The following is a 12,297-nucleotide window of genomic DNA, read 5'->3' as shown; positions in this document are numbered from 1 at the left end:
AAGAAAGATCCAGACCAGTCTTCTTACTAAAGCTCTTTTAAAATCTTTACATTTGCTTTAGAGGTTAAACTGACTGGATTGTCCTGGATGCTTCACTGTTGTGGTAGACAATTTTTTGAGTAGCTTCCCAACCTCTATTAATTACCATATTGGGATGAGCCTCCTGTATCACATCAAATGGATTGCATCTATTACATCCAATAAAATTGGTGTGTGGTGGTTATTGATGGGGCGTCAACCATCCCGATTTTATTAAGACCATTTTTACACCTAGGTTACAAGCTAACAGTGCCATTTTCTCTCCCCCAAATCCCTTGGTAGTTAGTACCGCCAGCAGCAGTAGAAATTACAGAGGGATTAATCTCTGGCTCCAGCCCCCAAAAGCTTTTCTCCAGAGGTACAGAATGATATGTTGAACTGTGTTAAGCAGTGAAAGATTTAATGAAAAAAAAGCCCTGAGTGCCTGCCTGCATCAGAGTCGGCGTCTGTCCCTTTCTGAACTTGTCAATACCGTTTTCTGTCTGTGCAGGCCTGCTGGGCTGCTGAGATATGCACGATGGCTTGGTCTGTTTTGTTGCAGTAGTTGTTTTTAAAAGCCCGACCTTGCAGAAGGTTGGTCGGAGCAGTTGATTTTGGAGGAAAATGAGGAGATGGGGTAGAAGAAGGAGGGAATTACAGATCTCTCGAGATTCCCTTTCATTGCAAATCATTCTTCCAGCTGTGGGAGAGGGTCTGGCACGGTGAGCAGAGCAGGGGGAGACAGATCCCGTGGATGAGGACAAAGAGCGACACTGGGCACAAAAGGGTGAGGGAGAGGAGAAGGGACACGGTGACTTGGCAGGTCACTCCCGCGGCGCCCTGCTCTGCCTGATAAGGGTGGGTTTTACAGTGGGGATGCTGCCGCAGACACACCTCCATGCGCACTGCAGAGGCACCAGGGTTTGGGGAAGGAACGATAAGGAACACAATGAATAACTAACAAAGCTCATTTGATGAATGCAGTCATTTGCATTACAGTGCCAAATAGCTTTGCTCCTGGTGGCTGAGTGTCATACCCAGCTACAAATATTATTAGTATCATTTTAATGACATCTAAGGGTGACAGTAGACTGTATGGGGGGAGAGGTTGTTAGGAAGTTTCAAATTTTGCAGAAGAAAAGGAAGCCTAGAGAATAGCGAGCTGAGCATCCCTCGCTTTTATTTGGTTTAGGGAAGTTATGGCAGGATTGCTAAAATAGGCTTCTTCGAGTTTTGGAGAGTGTATACAAGTAAAGGAAAAATACAAGACAGAACCGACATCATGATATATATCATGCCTTCTTGTTTACATTTTGTGACTAACTTTTTTCAAATGCCAAAGAAAATGCATGGTAATCGGTGATCGCTTCTATGCATAGGTAATGCCTGTAGGTGCAGCATCTACATGTCAGCAGAGCAATCCTCATGACATTGTTGAAGACACAGTATAAAATGTTAGCACCAATCATAGATTTCCTTGTGTCTGTTTTTTGTTTTGTTTTTACTTTCATTCACAGTGTTTTCCAGTGAAATATAAATGGGTGCATTTTGTGCTATGTTTTGTTTCGTCATGCCTCATTCCCCAAGAAAAAAAATTCATTACTTTTAATGACAGAGAGACATCATACAGGTAAAGTGTATTTCAATCTTTAGCCTAGCACAAGCAAAGGATATAAAAATCCATGACCCAGAGACAACTGCAGGCTTCAGCTTCAACTCAAGTTATGATCTACCACCAGATCCCTGACCTGTATCATCTGCTTTTGCAATGCAAAAAAACACAGGACATACAGGACTTTTACAATATATCTGAATGTTAGTTGCAGAATTAGCATCCATTTGCAATGCATGGTCTTGATCCTCAGGCACAGAAGCCAAGAACACCCTTGATTTAATAAATAACCTCTGCCTTCTTTAGCATCCTTTTTCTTTCCTAGTGTTTATTTCCCGGGTCATTTTTCCTTGGACATTAAATGGCCTGAACTCATGCGTTCACTTTTTATATGTCTGTGGTTCATACATGTTTATATGCTCTGTATTTCCACTAGCCAATAATAGCTAGTGGCAATATAGAAAATGTGTGCACTAAGTGTCAGAAGGTGGAAAGGTGGTAAATATTAGCAAAGCACCTTTGTAACTCTTGTAAGAGGGGTTTAATCTCTTGTTCTGTTTGGGGTACTTCCTTGCTGGAATACTTCTGAGAAATTACTAAGAGAGTCAATGGAAGTTGAGAGACAAGAGAATCACATTTGAAGATAGCCAAAAAGCGTTAAGAGCGTCAGACCTAAGAAACTTGGGGGTTTCATCATTCCTAAGAAAGCCAGCGATTGTGGATGATTCCCAGCAGCATATAAGACAGGAACGCTTGCACAGCCTGATGAAATGGCCAAGGTTCGCATTAGCAAGGGCCCCATCAGACTGTGGGCAACCTACAGCAATGACCAATCCTTTGCTGACTTGAGGATCAACATAATCATTTTCTGATTCAGATTTTACTGTTGTATGATCATGTTTTGTTATTGCTGCTATAAAAGTTAGTTAATTTTCTCCACTTCTCTTGCAGTTGTGAAATAAAGATACAGAAGAGCAAGGGGGTTTTTGGGTTTGGTTCTTTGGTTGGGGTCTTTTTTTTTGTCAGTAAGCATGTAGATTATGTTTTGGATGTTCAGTTAATCTGTGTAAGATACGATCCGAATCCAAGCTAGATCAGTTTTGAAGTTTGATCAGCCTACAGGAATACTTTAAGGATGTAATTGCTGTAGAATTTCAGTATCTTGTAAAGGAAATCGGAAGCCTCTGTAAGAAAGCAGAATATGCTTTAAGCCAGTGTTTTGGAATACTGTTATGTCTTCAGATTTTTGCAAGTGCATTTTACATATATTTTTATTCCAGTGAGTCTCCAATCCCAACTGGGAGCACAGTAAGGAAATAATAACAAAGCAACCAGAAAAATCTGAGCTATCCCAATCCTTTAAGAAACGTTTTGGCTTTGACATAGTTCAGCAAAAAGTTCATTCATTAGTAGGAAGCATTTCGGTTAAAAACCTGACTTCACAATTTCTGTTTCCAGAAGTAATAAAAGGAACTTCTTAATTGACAAAACATTTTCCCCATTGAGATACCGACTTTCCAATCCATCGCAATGTCAGAGGGTTGTTGGCTGGAGTCTGAGGAGCCTGACTTCCAGTTGCCATTATTCATGTGAGCTGTGACATGTTGTATGCTTTCTGCCTTTAAAAGCCTGTAGTGTGTGTAGATTTATTTCCAATTAAATAAATACAATTATGCATGATTTCTGAAAGTATGTTCAGAGGTAGAAAGTTTGCCCTCAAAGAGGAAAGCGTATTTATTTAAAGCATTAATGGCTAGATAGGATCAACTCATTTACCCGAAGAGGCTTAACCCTGCTGGTAAGCTGGCAGGGAGGAAATCCCAGTTGTACACTGGTTTGGTGCAATGGGGCTGTGATTCCTGACAGGCCCTCCTGCTGTCTCCAAAATGTGAATGTAACTGTAACAACATAACAAAGCTGTGAGATTATATCTGAAGAGCATGTCACCTCTTTCCTTCCATTGCTGTAACTTACAGGTTTTACTGGGACCCTCCTAGAGCTTAAAATGCTAAATGCATAGAGGCAGTTTTTCATTTTGGAGATTTGTTGAGCGATAACTGGTTTATAGTATTTTTGCAAATAAAACATCATTCTTACAGTTTTCGAAGGTACTCTACTACTGGAGGGTAATCCATTGTCACTACCTTCAGTTTTCGTTCTCACCTCTGTGTGAATGTCCTTTTGTAGTTTAGTCTATTGCCAGTGTCAAACCAAAATTGAGGCATTCTTGCTTATTAATATATTATGAATACACTACACCGCCAACAGAGCTTAATCTCTCACATTGACTCCTAGTCATCTTTTAGAAGTGTGCAGAAAGCGAAAATGGGCCACTTGAAACATTTTAACCTGATGGGAAGAAATCTTTTTTCTCCTTATCCTTGCAGCTCCCTGGTTAAAATTGTGTAGACTGCTGAGCTGAATATGGAAGCACAAAGCGTCGTTCAGATGACCACCCGTCACTTTGTGCTTATTGATGGGCTTCGAAGGAGAGTGCTGTGTGACTGACAGATGCAAAGCAGCACATGCTCTGCTTTAAATTTGGCATTGTCAAAATAGTGAAGTACTCTTGGAGCAAGCCCATTATTGCTAAGGATATGCAGCATGGCTCAGTGTGTAAAGCTTCATAATTTATGTGAGGGTGAAAACAGGGGAGAGAGAAAGAGAGAATAAATATGCAAGTAACTTAGAATTATAAGGCTGAAGTCACACCTAAGGCATGAAAGTGAGGCTCAAGAGGTTTGTTATCCTTAGGGACGGGAGAGGTCTGTTTTTTAAAGGTACATATAGGAGTATCTCTTCTCTATGCCTGTGAAGGGCGAGACAATAAATAACGTGCTTAAACTGCAACAATATAGGTTTGGATTTGAGTCCAAGAAAAACGAGAGTAAGAAGGATGGCTTGGAGTTGCTAGTAGACGTCAGTTAGTAGCAGGTTTTGAGAACAGATTAAATAAACTCCTCTCAGGTAAATCCTTGAGACGGGGGTGGATTAGGTGATCATCTGAGGTCTGTCTAGGCCTATTTTTCAATGATTTTACATCGTGCGTGTGTGTGTGCTGTGCTCATGCGTATGTGTGAGGAAGGAGAAAAAGAAGAGGAAAGATGATGATTTTTACTTCATAGGGAACTTGCAAAACATCCCTCTGTTCTCTGATCCCTCTCTGCAATTGCATATATTATAGGAGCAAAAGAAAAAATGGACAGTTTTTTAAATTTTAGTGAAAGCTATATCTTCATTTAGTATTCTGTAAAGCGGCGTAGAAGCATGAGGAGGAAAAGTGCAGTATAGCATCACTTGGAGGTAGAAAGGGAATTGGAAAGTAGTAAATATGTGGCTTCATTTATATGATTATGCTTATTCAACCTGAGCAGCAAATTCTTCTGTTAGGGAAGAACTTGAGGACTCTGGCTTTTGTCTGACCAAACTGCTCGTGGCCTAGAGCCAGTGATAGGTACGGTGACCAAGCCCCAGACAGTCCCATCCCATGGCTCATAGGAAGCCCTGTGATCTCCTGTCCGGCTGCAGCCAGATGTGCCAGCAGGCTCCTCAGGCAGGGACCACCGCCCTGCCCAGGGTGTGTGGGTGCAGTGTGCTATGGCTGCCCTTCTCCCCGCTTGCCTGGGAGCACCCGCCTGCCATCTGGGGCAGGGAGCAAACACATTAGCATCTATGTGACCTTACAGAAGACAACTCCATACGTTTCCCATCTGAAACTTGGCTAAGGGCATCTGGCCCTAGGTTTTCTGTGTCAGGATGATCCTACTCATTGAACCATAAGCAGCATGTTGTTGAAGAGTTGGTTTGGCAGAAAAGAGGGACCTCAGTTAATTATTTTACAGTCGTCGTAGTCCGTCTGTGGTCTGTATTACCTTAGGGATAGAATCCATTAAAAAGGTCACACATTTAAGTAGGACTCTTTTCTCTGCCGGTGCACCATAGCTATGAAGTTTCTGTGATCACTGTGCAGCTGTAAAATACTATTTTTATGTAGCAGCTGACTGAGACTTCTCTTGCAACCATTTTAAACAATGGGTCTTCTTTTTGCAAAATCTTTTCTATATGGTAGTTTTGTCCCCGCCTGCTGGGTATCATTTATTCCTTTGCACAAGTGAGTACGTTAATGCTGCGGTTTGAAGGGAAGACAACAGTCTAATTGCTTGTCTTATTAGCCCACTGGAAATAAGGGAAGACTATAGCATTGAATTGCCATTTAGCTACCATAGCCCTGGGTGTACATAGAACATGGCATAGCAGAGTTAAATCATTTATTAACTCCTTAACAACATATATTTAATCAGTTTTCTGGTGCTTCAGACCTTGCAATCAATAAATGCCTTTTACTTCCTTGCCCTTAATTAGCGTATGTTTGTTGAGATCAGCTGATTTGTAAGCTGGAGATGGTAAATGGTAGTGAATTCTTTACATCATTAAATGGGACAGTTGTGAACTTTTGTCAGGATACCCTTGTAAGAGAAAACAAAATAAATCTCACCGCTTGACATGAATCCAGTGACTTTTTTTTTTTTTGCTAAACCAATGAGTGAATTATTAAGACTAAAACTTGCAAGGGAGAAATGTCTTGTAGTAAGGCAGGGTTCACTGGTATCATCGTAGTTTTGTTTCTCCATGTTTGTAATTAAAAACCTGGTGTATTGGCGCAGGCATCTATTCATACAAAAGGCTCTGCACAGGTGTAGAGTTTCTTAAGGTAGTGCCCACATTTGCATCAGAAATGATGTCCACTGATGTCTGAGAGCTGGTTCCTTATTTGGATCAGGCAAGAGCATTTGATGAAACCACACGTGAGCAGACGGATCTCTTACCAAGATCTAATTATGCAATTTTAGTCAAATCTGAAACAGATGCCCTTCTGCTTACCTATTGTTGAAGCCATTTGGTACCACTCTAATATTACACTGACACCAGACAGGAAGGCCCTTTGTATTCCCCGCTGAATCAGACGCCTTGGGTGCTAATTTAATAACTTCACAGTCCCAGGAACCAAAGGCGAGTTTGCAGAGCACACGTGTGCACCTCTCCCTACGAGGTGAGCTGGCTGCCATGAGGAAGAAGATGCATTTGTTTATGTCAGTGGTATATGAGAGGGGAATTGACAAGCAGGAGCACCTTAATGGCTTCAAACTACCTGTTAATGATCGTGGCGCTGGTGCCTGCCTGGCAGCCTCAGTCACCAATTAAGCATCTGCCGGAGCTGGAAGCAGGGCTCTTAATTGGAAAGAAACAGATTCAAAGCAGGTTGCGTTTTCTGCCAAGACAGATTTATCAGCGAAGCCGTGCCTTAATCCATTGTATCTCCTTTCCCACTCCCACCTGGCTTTTCCCTCCGTGTTCCCCACCGCTGCAGGCACAGCCCTAGAGCAGGGCAGGTAGTGGATGGATGCTCAGCACCTTGGGGAGGTTCGGTTCTCCCCTAACCTTTCGCTGACCTGGGGCCCAGTGATGGATGCTGTCCTAATTGCTGATTTTTCTTCCCCCAGACCCTCCACGGCACGCATACACCCATTAAGATATATTGTCTAGTACACATTCAGGAGATCTGTTTGCAGCTATCTTTTACATAGAACTGATTGTTTAATTGCAGATTAAAGATTAATGCAAGTATAATGATTCCATGAGGACACTTCAGACAAAAGCATCCTGCATCAGGCAGCCTGCATCCATTTTTCAATTTGGCCATAAATTTGGCTGGGAATTAAATAGTAAGTAGCCGTGATTGCAACACTGGTCTCTGAAGGCACTCATGGGAATGAAAATAAATGAACAGGCTCTCACACAAAGCATGTTTCATTATGGTCATTAGTGGACAGATCCTCAGCAGGGACTGAAGGTGAAATTGTCTACAAGAAATGTTGGCACATGTCTGATGAAATTGAAATAGTAAGGAAGTGAGTATAAAAATGTTCAGGTCACAGAGCCTACAGATGACAAACTTATTTTCTCTGAGCTGTGGGCGTAAGCCGCAGGAGAAACAGACATGGAGAGACCCCTGGTATGCATTCCAGCGTAGCTATCTCTTATCTTTTACAGAGTATGAGCATATTGGGGGAAATGTTTACAATTTCATCGGTGCATAATTGTGTATGTTATTTATGTACCAGGAGTTACTACAATTCATTACCCTGGTGATTTTGCTGAATTATTAAGGTTTTGCTTTCTGTTATGTTTTTCAGGTAAGGGCCCTTTTATTTTCCTTAAAATGCTCAGCTGGCTGGTAAGTTGTTTATTTCTCTTCATTTCTCTTCCCTCGTCTGACATGCTGTGAACAGAATCATAGACTACTTAGGTTGGAAGGGACAGCTGGAGGCCGTCGGGTCCAGCCCCCTCCCAGAGCAGGGCCAGTTTTGTGCAGGTTGCTCAGGGCCTTCTCCGAGGACGGAGACTGCACAGCCTCCCTGAGGAACCTGTCCCAGTGTCTCACCACCCATGTGGGAAAGCATTTTTCCTGATGTCTGACTGAGATTTCCCTTGTTTTGACTTGTGTCCCCTGGCTCCCGTCCTGCTGCTGTGCATCGCTGGGAAGAGCCTGGCTCTATCCTCTCTGTACCTCCCCAAGAGGCTGTTGGTGGCATCAGTAAGGTCTCCCTTAGCCTTCTCACAGTGTTGGAACCTGTCTTGTGAGATGGGTCTGAGTTTCAGGCTTTTGGGTGTAGAACAAAGCACTGAAGTTACAAATTAGTTCAGCTCAGTTTGGTTAAAACAGCTTTCTGAGGACTCCCCAATGTCTTGCATAGCTTTCGGAAATCTTAGCAGCAGCCACTAATTTTGAGTGACAAAACCTCCTATTTTTCTGTGTAAATAGAATTTTCAGTATAATTGATGCTATTTTGAGACTAACTAGCAATCCTAAGGTTAAAATTGGTGTTCTTCTGAAAAAGCAATATATTATGATAAAATATTTCCCTTTTTTTTCAAGTAACTAAAGGAATCCACTTGGGATTTACTGAAATGTAACTGAAGGAATCCATTTGGGGATTGCTGAAGTATGTTCTACTCAGTTTGCCAGACTTTCAGTGTAATTAGAATAAAAGTGGTGACATCTTTAAAGATGCTCAGTGGTTTGGGCTTTGTTTATTTTCCATTAGCTGAAGAGTCAGGAGCATTTGTTTAAAAACAAGGTCCAGTTTGCTCCAGTGTTTAGCAGCTTTTTTGCCTTTTGTTGCATCCTTGAAGTTGCGCTTATTTCTGTAACTCATTAAAGGGGCACTAATTGTAGTCTCAAAAACAGAGGTATGATTTAACATCAGTAGTAAGTTACTAAATGAGATGATGACATAAATAATATGCTGATTAAGCAAATTTCACAGTCTTATTGTCTTTTGGTTTATTTTTTTGTTTGTTTTTTTGTTTATATACTGATATGCAAACTCTTCTAGGCACAGACTGTTGGTTGTGCATTCATACGAAGACAGGACAGCAGTTTCCTGCTAAGTCCGCCACATTTTATAGCTGTTAACATGATAATATAATTAATAATGCTAATCTGTGTTTCTTTCTGAACATGTCAGTGGAAATCTACCTGCACACGCACATGTCCCTGTGTGTGTATGAGAAAGCAGATATTTTTGGGCAGTAGTGTCTGAGTGGCACTTATGTTTTGCTGCATTCTCTGAGAATAGCATAAAAACCAAGGTAGTTGTAGCCACCCACTATTACCTTACTATCTGTAGCATCAAGAGAGAGGCATGCTTCATTCATCCTTTAACCCATTTCACAGTTTTTGGTAGGGATCTCCTTACTGAGCCCCTGCCTGCCTGCCCAGCCGCATGCCTTGTTGGCAGACCTCCCACTCGTCCTGCTTTTAGCAGACTGGTCTGCTCCTGCCTGCAGGATGCTCTACTGTACAAATCCTTCCCTTTCAAGAGCCAAAATGGCCACTTAGCTCAAGCTGTGTCTACTTAACCAGCCCATGCAGTTCAACTTGGATACAGAAATGATGATCATGACTAGGGTAAAGCGAGATGAATTAGTGCTGTCCAGTGCTTCCTCAAAACCCTTCAAAGATCAGGCAAGGAGGACTTTATCAGCAGAGAGGGTGTCTGCCTCAGTGATGGGGAAGGCTTCTGTTATGGTTTTACTTGTTCTGGTGAAGGCTTGATTTCAAGTCTTCTTGTATTTTGATATTCCCAGCAGCCTTGGTATGGTCTTTTCTTGGCACTGGTAGTCACAGTATTGACAGCTCCAGCTCTGACACCAGTGAGTCTGGCTCTTGCACATGCACTAGCAGAACAAGTAGTGAAACAGTCACACTTGCCTAAGTCTTTGCTGGGACTACAGCATACATGTTTATTCTGAGTTTAAAAATGCTTTAAAGTCCAGGAGGAATCATGTTACTTCTGTAATGACAAAGCCCTGAAGCATCTAGGAAGACAGCGAAATTAGAGCAATTTCTGTGACAGAGGTGTGTAGATCCTGCTGTTCAGCTGTAAACCGTAGAAGCCTCCATAACAATGCATGTGACAATAAGGACTCCATCTCTGTAGTGGGATCCACACTGGCACTTATTTGAAGACTCAGAGGTAATGTAGAATAAAGAGAAGGGTGTCTTGCATTGAAGAGACTGGTATGTGAGTTGAAAGAATGTGAAGCACACTGGGCCTGGGTTATGCTCTGGAGAAAATAAAATAAACAGTAAAATGCAAATGGAAATACTGTGATGAGTTTCTAAGCAATCAACATTGTGCCCTAGAGAAATAAAAGATTTGTGACTTCTGCTAGATTTGGTTAATGTTGGTCTTCACAGACTGAAACCTGATGTGGTTTGGGAGGGAATAAGAATGAATGGTCCTTGTGAGTTCAAGTCAAATTTTGTATTTCAGGTATTCACCAACTCACTCCCAGTCAACCGGGTTAGAGACTTGTCTTTACAATTGGAAATTAGAAAGCCAGCTACTTCATCTGGAGTACTAGCCTTTTTCTTTGATGTCCTACACATTCCCTTTTCTATATACAGAAAACAGTTCTGGTAAAACTTCAGGGACCATCTAGGTCTACCCCAAATTTGGTGGCATATTCGGTGGTTAAAAGTTAGGTTACTCTTTAGTAGAGCAAAGTATAGCAGCAGGCAAAGAAAACTCTCCTCTAATACATGGACAAGTAATGCCCTGTGGCATGAGGAATAGGGCCTAGATCCAGCAAACTATTTAGGATCTTGAGTATTTTTTAAACTCCGCATTTTCCATTTCTGTGAGGAATTATGGGAACCTTTGAACCAGAATCCAAGTGGTTTCCTTCTGGGGAAGGAATAAGGAGTCTGTTTGCTAAATAAGCTACAATGAAATGTAGGAAGTCCTTGTGAAATCAGAAGCAGATTAATGTCAAAATATAGCTCAGCAAAGCTAGTTTCTCAGGTACTGTGTGATCTACCTTACCTGATCAATAAATTTTATTTCTTTTTATTATTCACGTGTCTTTGCTGAATTAGGGCACTGTGATGTGTATTACTAGATAACATCACTGCATTTTTCGAGGATTCTGTGTTTATCAAAGTTGCTGGAGTAAAATACTTTAAAAGGAACAAAAAGGCAATCTGTTACCATACGTGCCAATTTTTTATGATGAACTTCTTCAGAGATGTAAGTATTTTGTAGGATAAACTTATTAGCAGTCTCTATTTTGGCAGCTGAGATAATAATGCATGAGGAGGTGCTCTTTTTACTTCAAAAGACCACCAGCTCTTTGAATATATTGCGCTTTTGGTTTTTAGAAGGTAACCTTACTGTAAGTTAGTGCCACATTTCTGGTAGTGAATTCAGAAAGAGAGAAAGAGAAGATTGTTCACCCTAGGCATGTTTTATTTGTCTACGTGATTTATTATAAGGTTTTAACAATTCATAGTTGTTAGTAATCTGTTTGTAATTGATCAATAATTCAAGTAGCATACAGCACAGGCTGTTCCAGTAAGTGTCCATGCCTTTACAACAATCACCTTGTATAGATGTGCAAATACAACTCCGATAAGGGCTGTTTGCATGAAAGTGCTAGTACTTCACGTACAGTGATGCTGCACTTAGCGATAACTCCAGTGATGCATACACGGGGGGGCTGTTAGCAGGTAGAGGAAGGCATCTATCTTGTTTCATACAGAACACGAGACTCGCTGAACTAGTTTCAGAAATATCAGTACTCTTTTCCATCCCGTTACTTCTTCAAGAAGCCGGTTTGAATATCCAGGGTGAGCTTTCTATTATTAGTAGGGTACTTCTTTTGTACTGAGCCAACAGTGAGATTTTATAGAGAGTGCCATCAATCATAGTCCAGCACTGCTTCCAGATAATTTACTTAGGATGGATTATTAAAGAAAGATTAAGGATGTGTTAAAATAGTTTATTTTGTATTAATAGCACACCTGAAAGATGTGTGGTCATTCCAAGGTGCTCCCATAGGCTATTTGTATGAAATAAATGAACTGTGCATAGTACATCCGTTACGATCGAACATCTGGAGATACGGGGGTCATGGAGGGAGTTTCTTGGGCAAGAGACGGAGTGTTAGCTGGGGAGAAGGAGACTGAGTTAGGACACAAAGGTGCATAAAAGGAAACACGGAAAAGGTGTGAAACAGAAACACCCGCAGTTATTCTGATTCTTGGAATCAATATGTGGAAGGGGAATTCTTCATTAAGAGAAATGAGGAGAGAAGTTGTA

The 12,297-nt window shown here is 41.4% G+C and overlaps 1 protein-coding gene across 5 annotated transcripts in view; it reads left to right on the top strand.

The window, feature by feature from the left end:
* The window catches only part of PDZRN4 (PDZ domain containing ring finger 4), a 255,192-nt gene that overhangs the window by 167,423 nt on the left and 75,472 nt on the right, over positions 1-12,297 (top strand). Inside the window, exon 2 of one of the 5 annotated variants that reach the window (XM_050900210.1) lies at positions 7,825-7,865. The exons of the other annotated variants lie outside the window; for them this stretch is intronic. Within the exon in view, the coding sequence (XP_050756167.1) occupies positions 7,851-7,865 (15 nt within the window). The 5' untranslated portion in view covers positions 7,825-7,850. The remainder of the gene's footprint in view (positions 1-7,824; positions 7,866-12,297) is intronic. 5 annotated transcript variants of the gene reach the window in all.

This window comes from Gymnogyps californianus, chromosome 1 (genome assembly GCF_018139145.2).
Source record: "Gymnogyps californianus isolate 813 chromosome 1, ASM1813914v2, whole genome shotgun sequence".
In the NCBI taxonomy this organism is placed as follows: Eukaryota; Metazoa; Chordata; class Aves; order Accipitriformes; family Cathartidae; genus Gymnogyps; species Gymnogyps californianus.
This window is presented reverse-complemented; position numbering and strand designations above follow the sequence as displayed.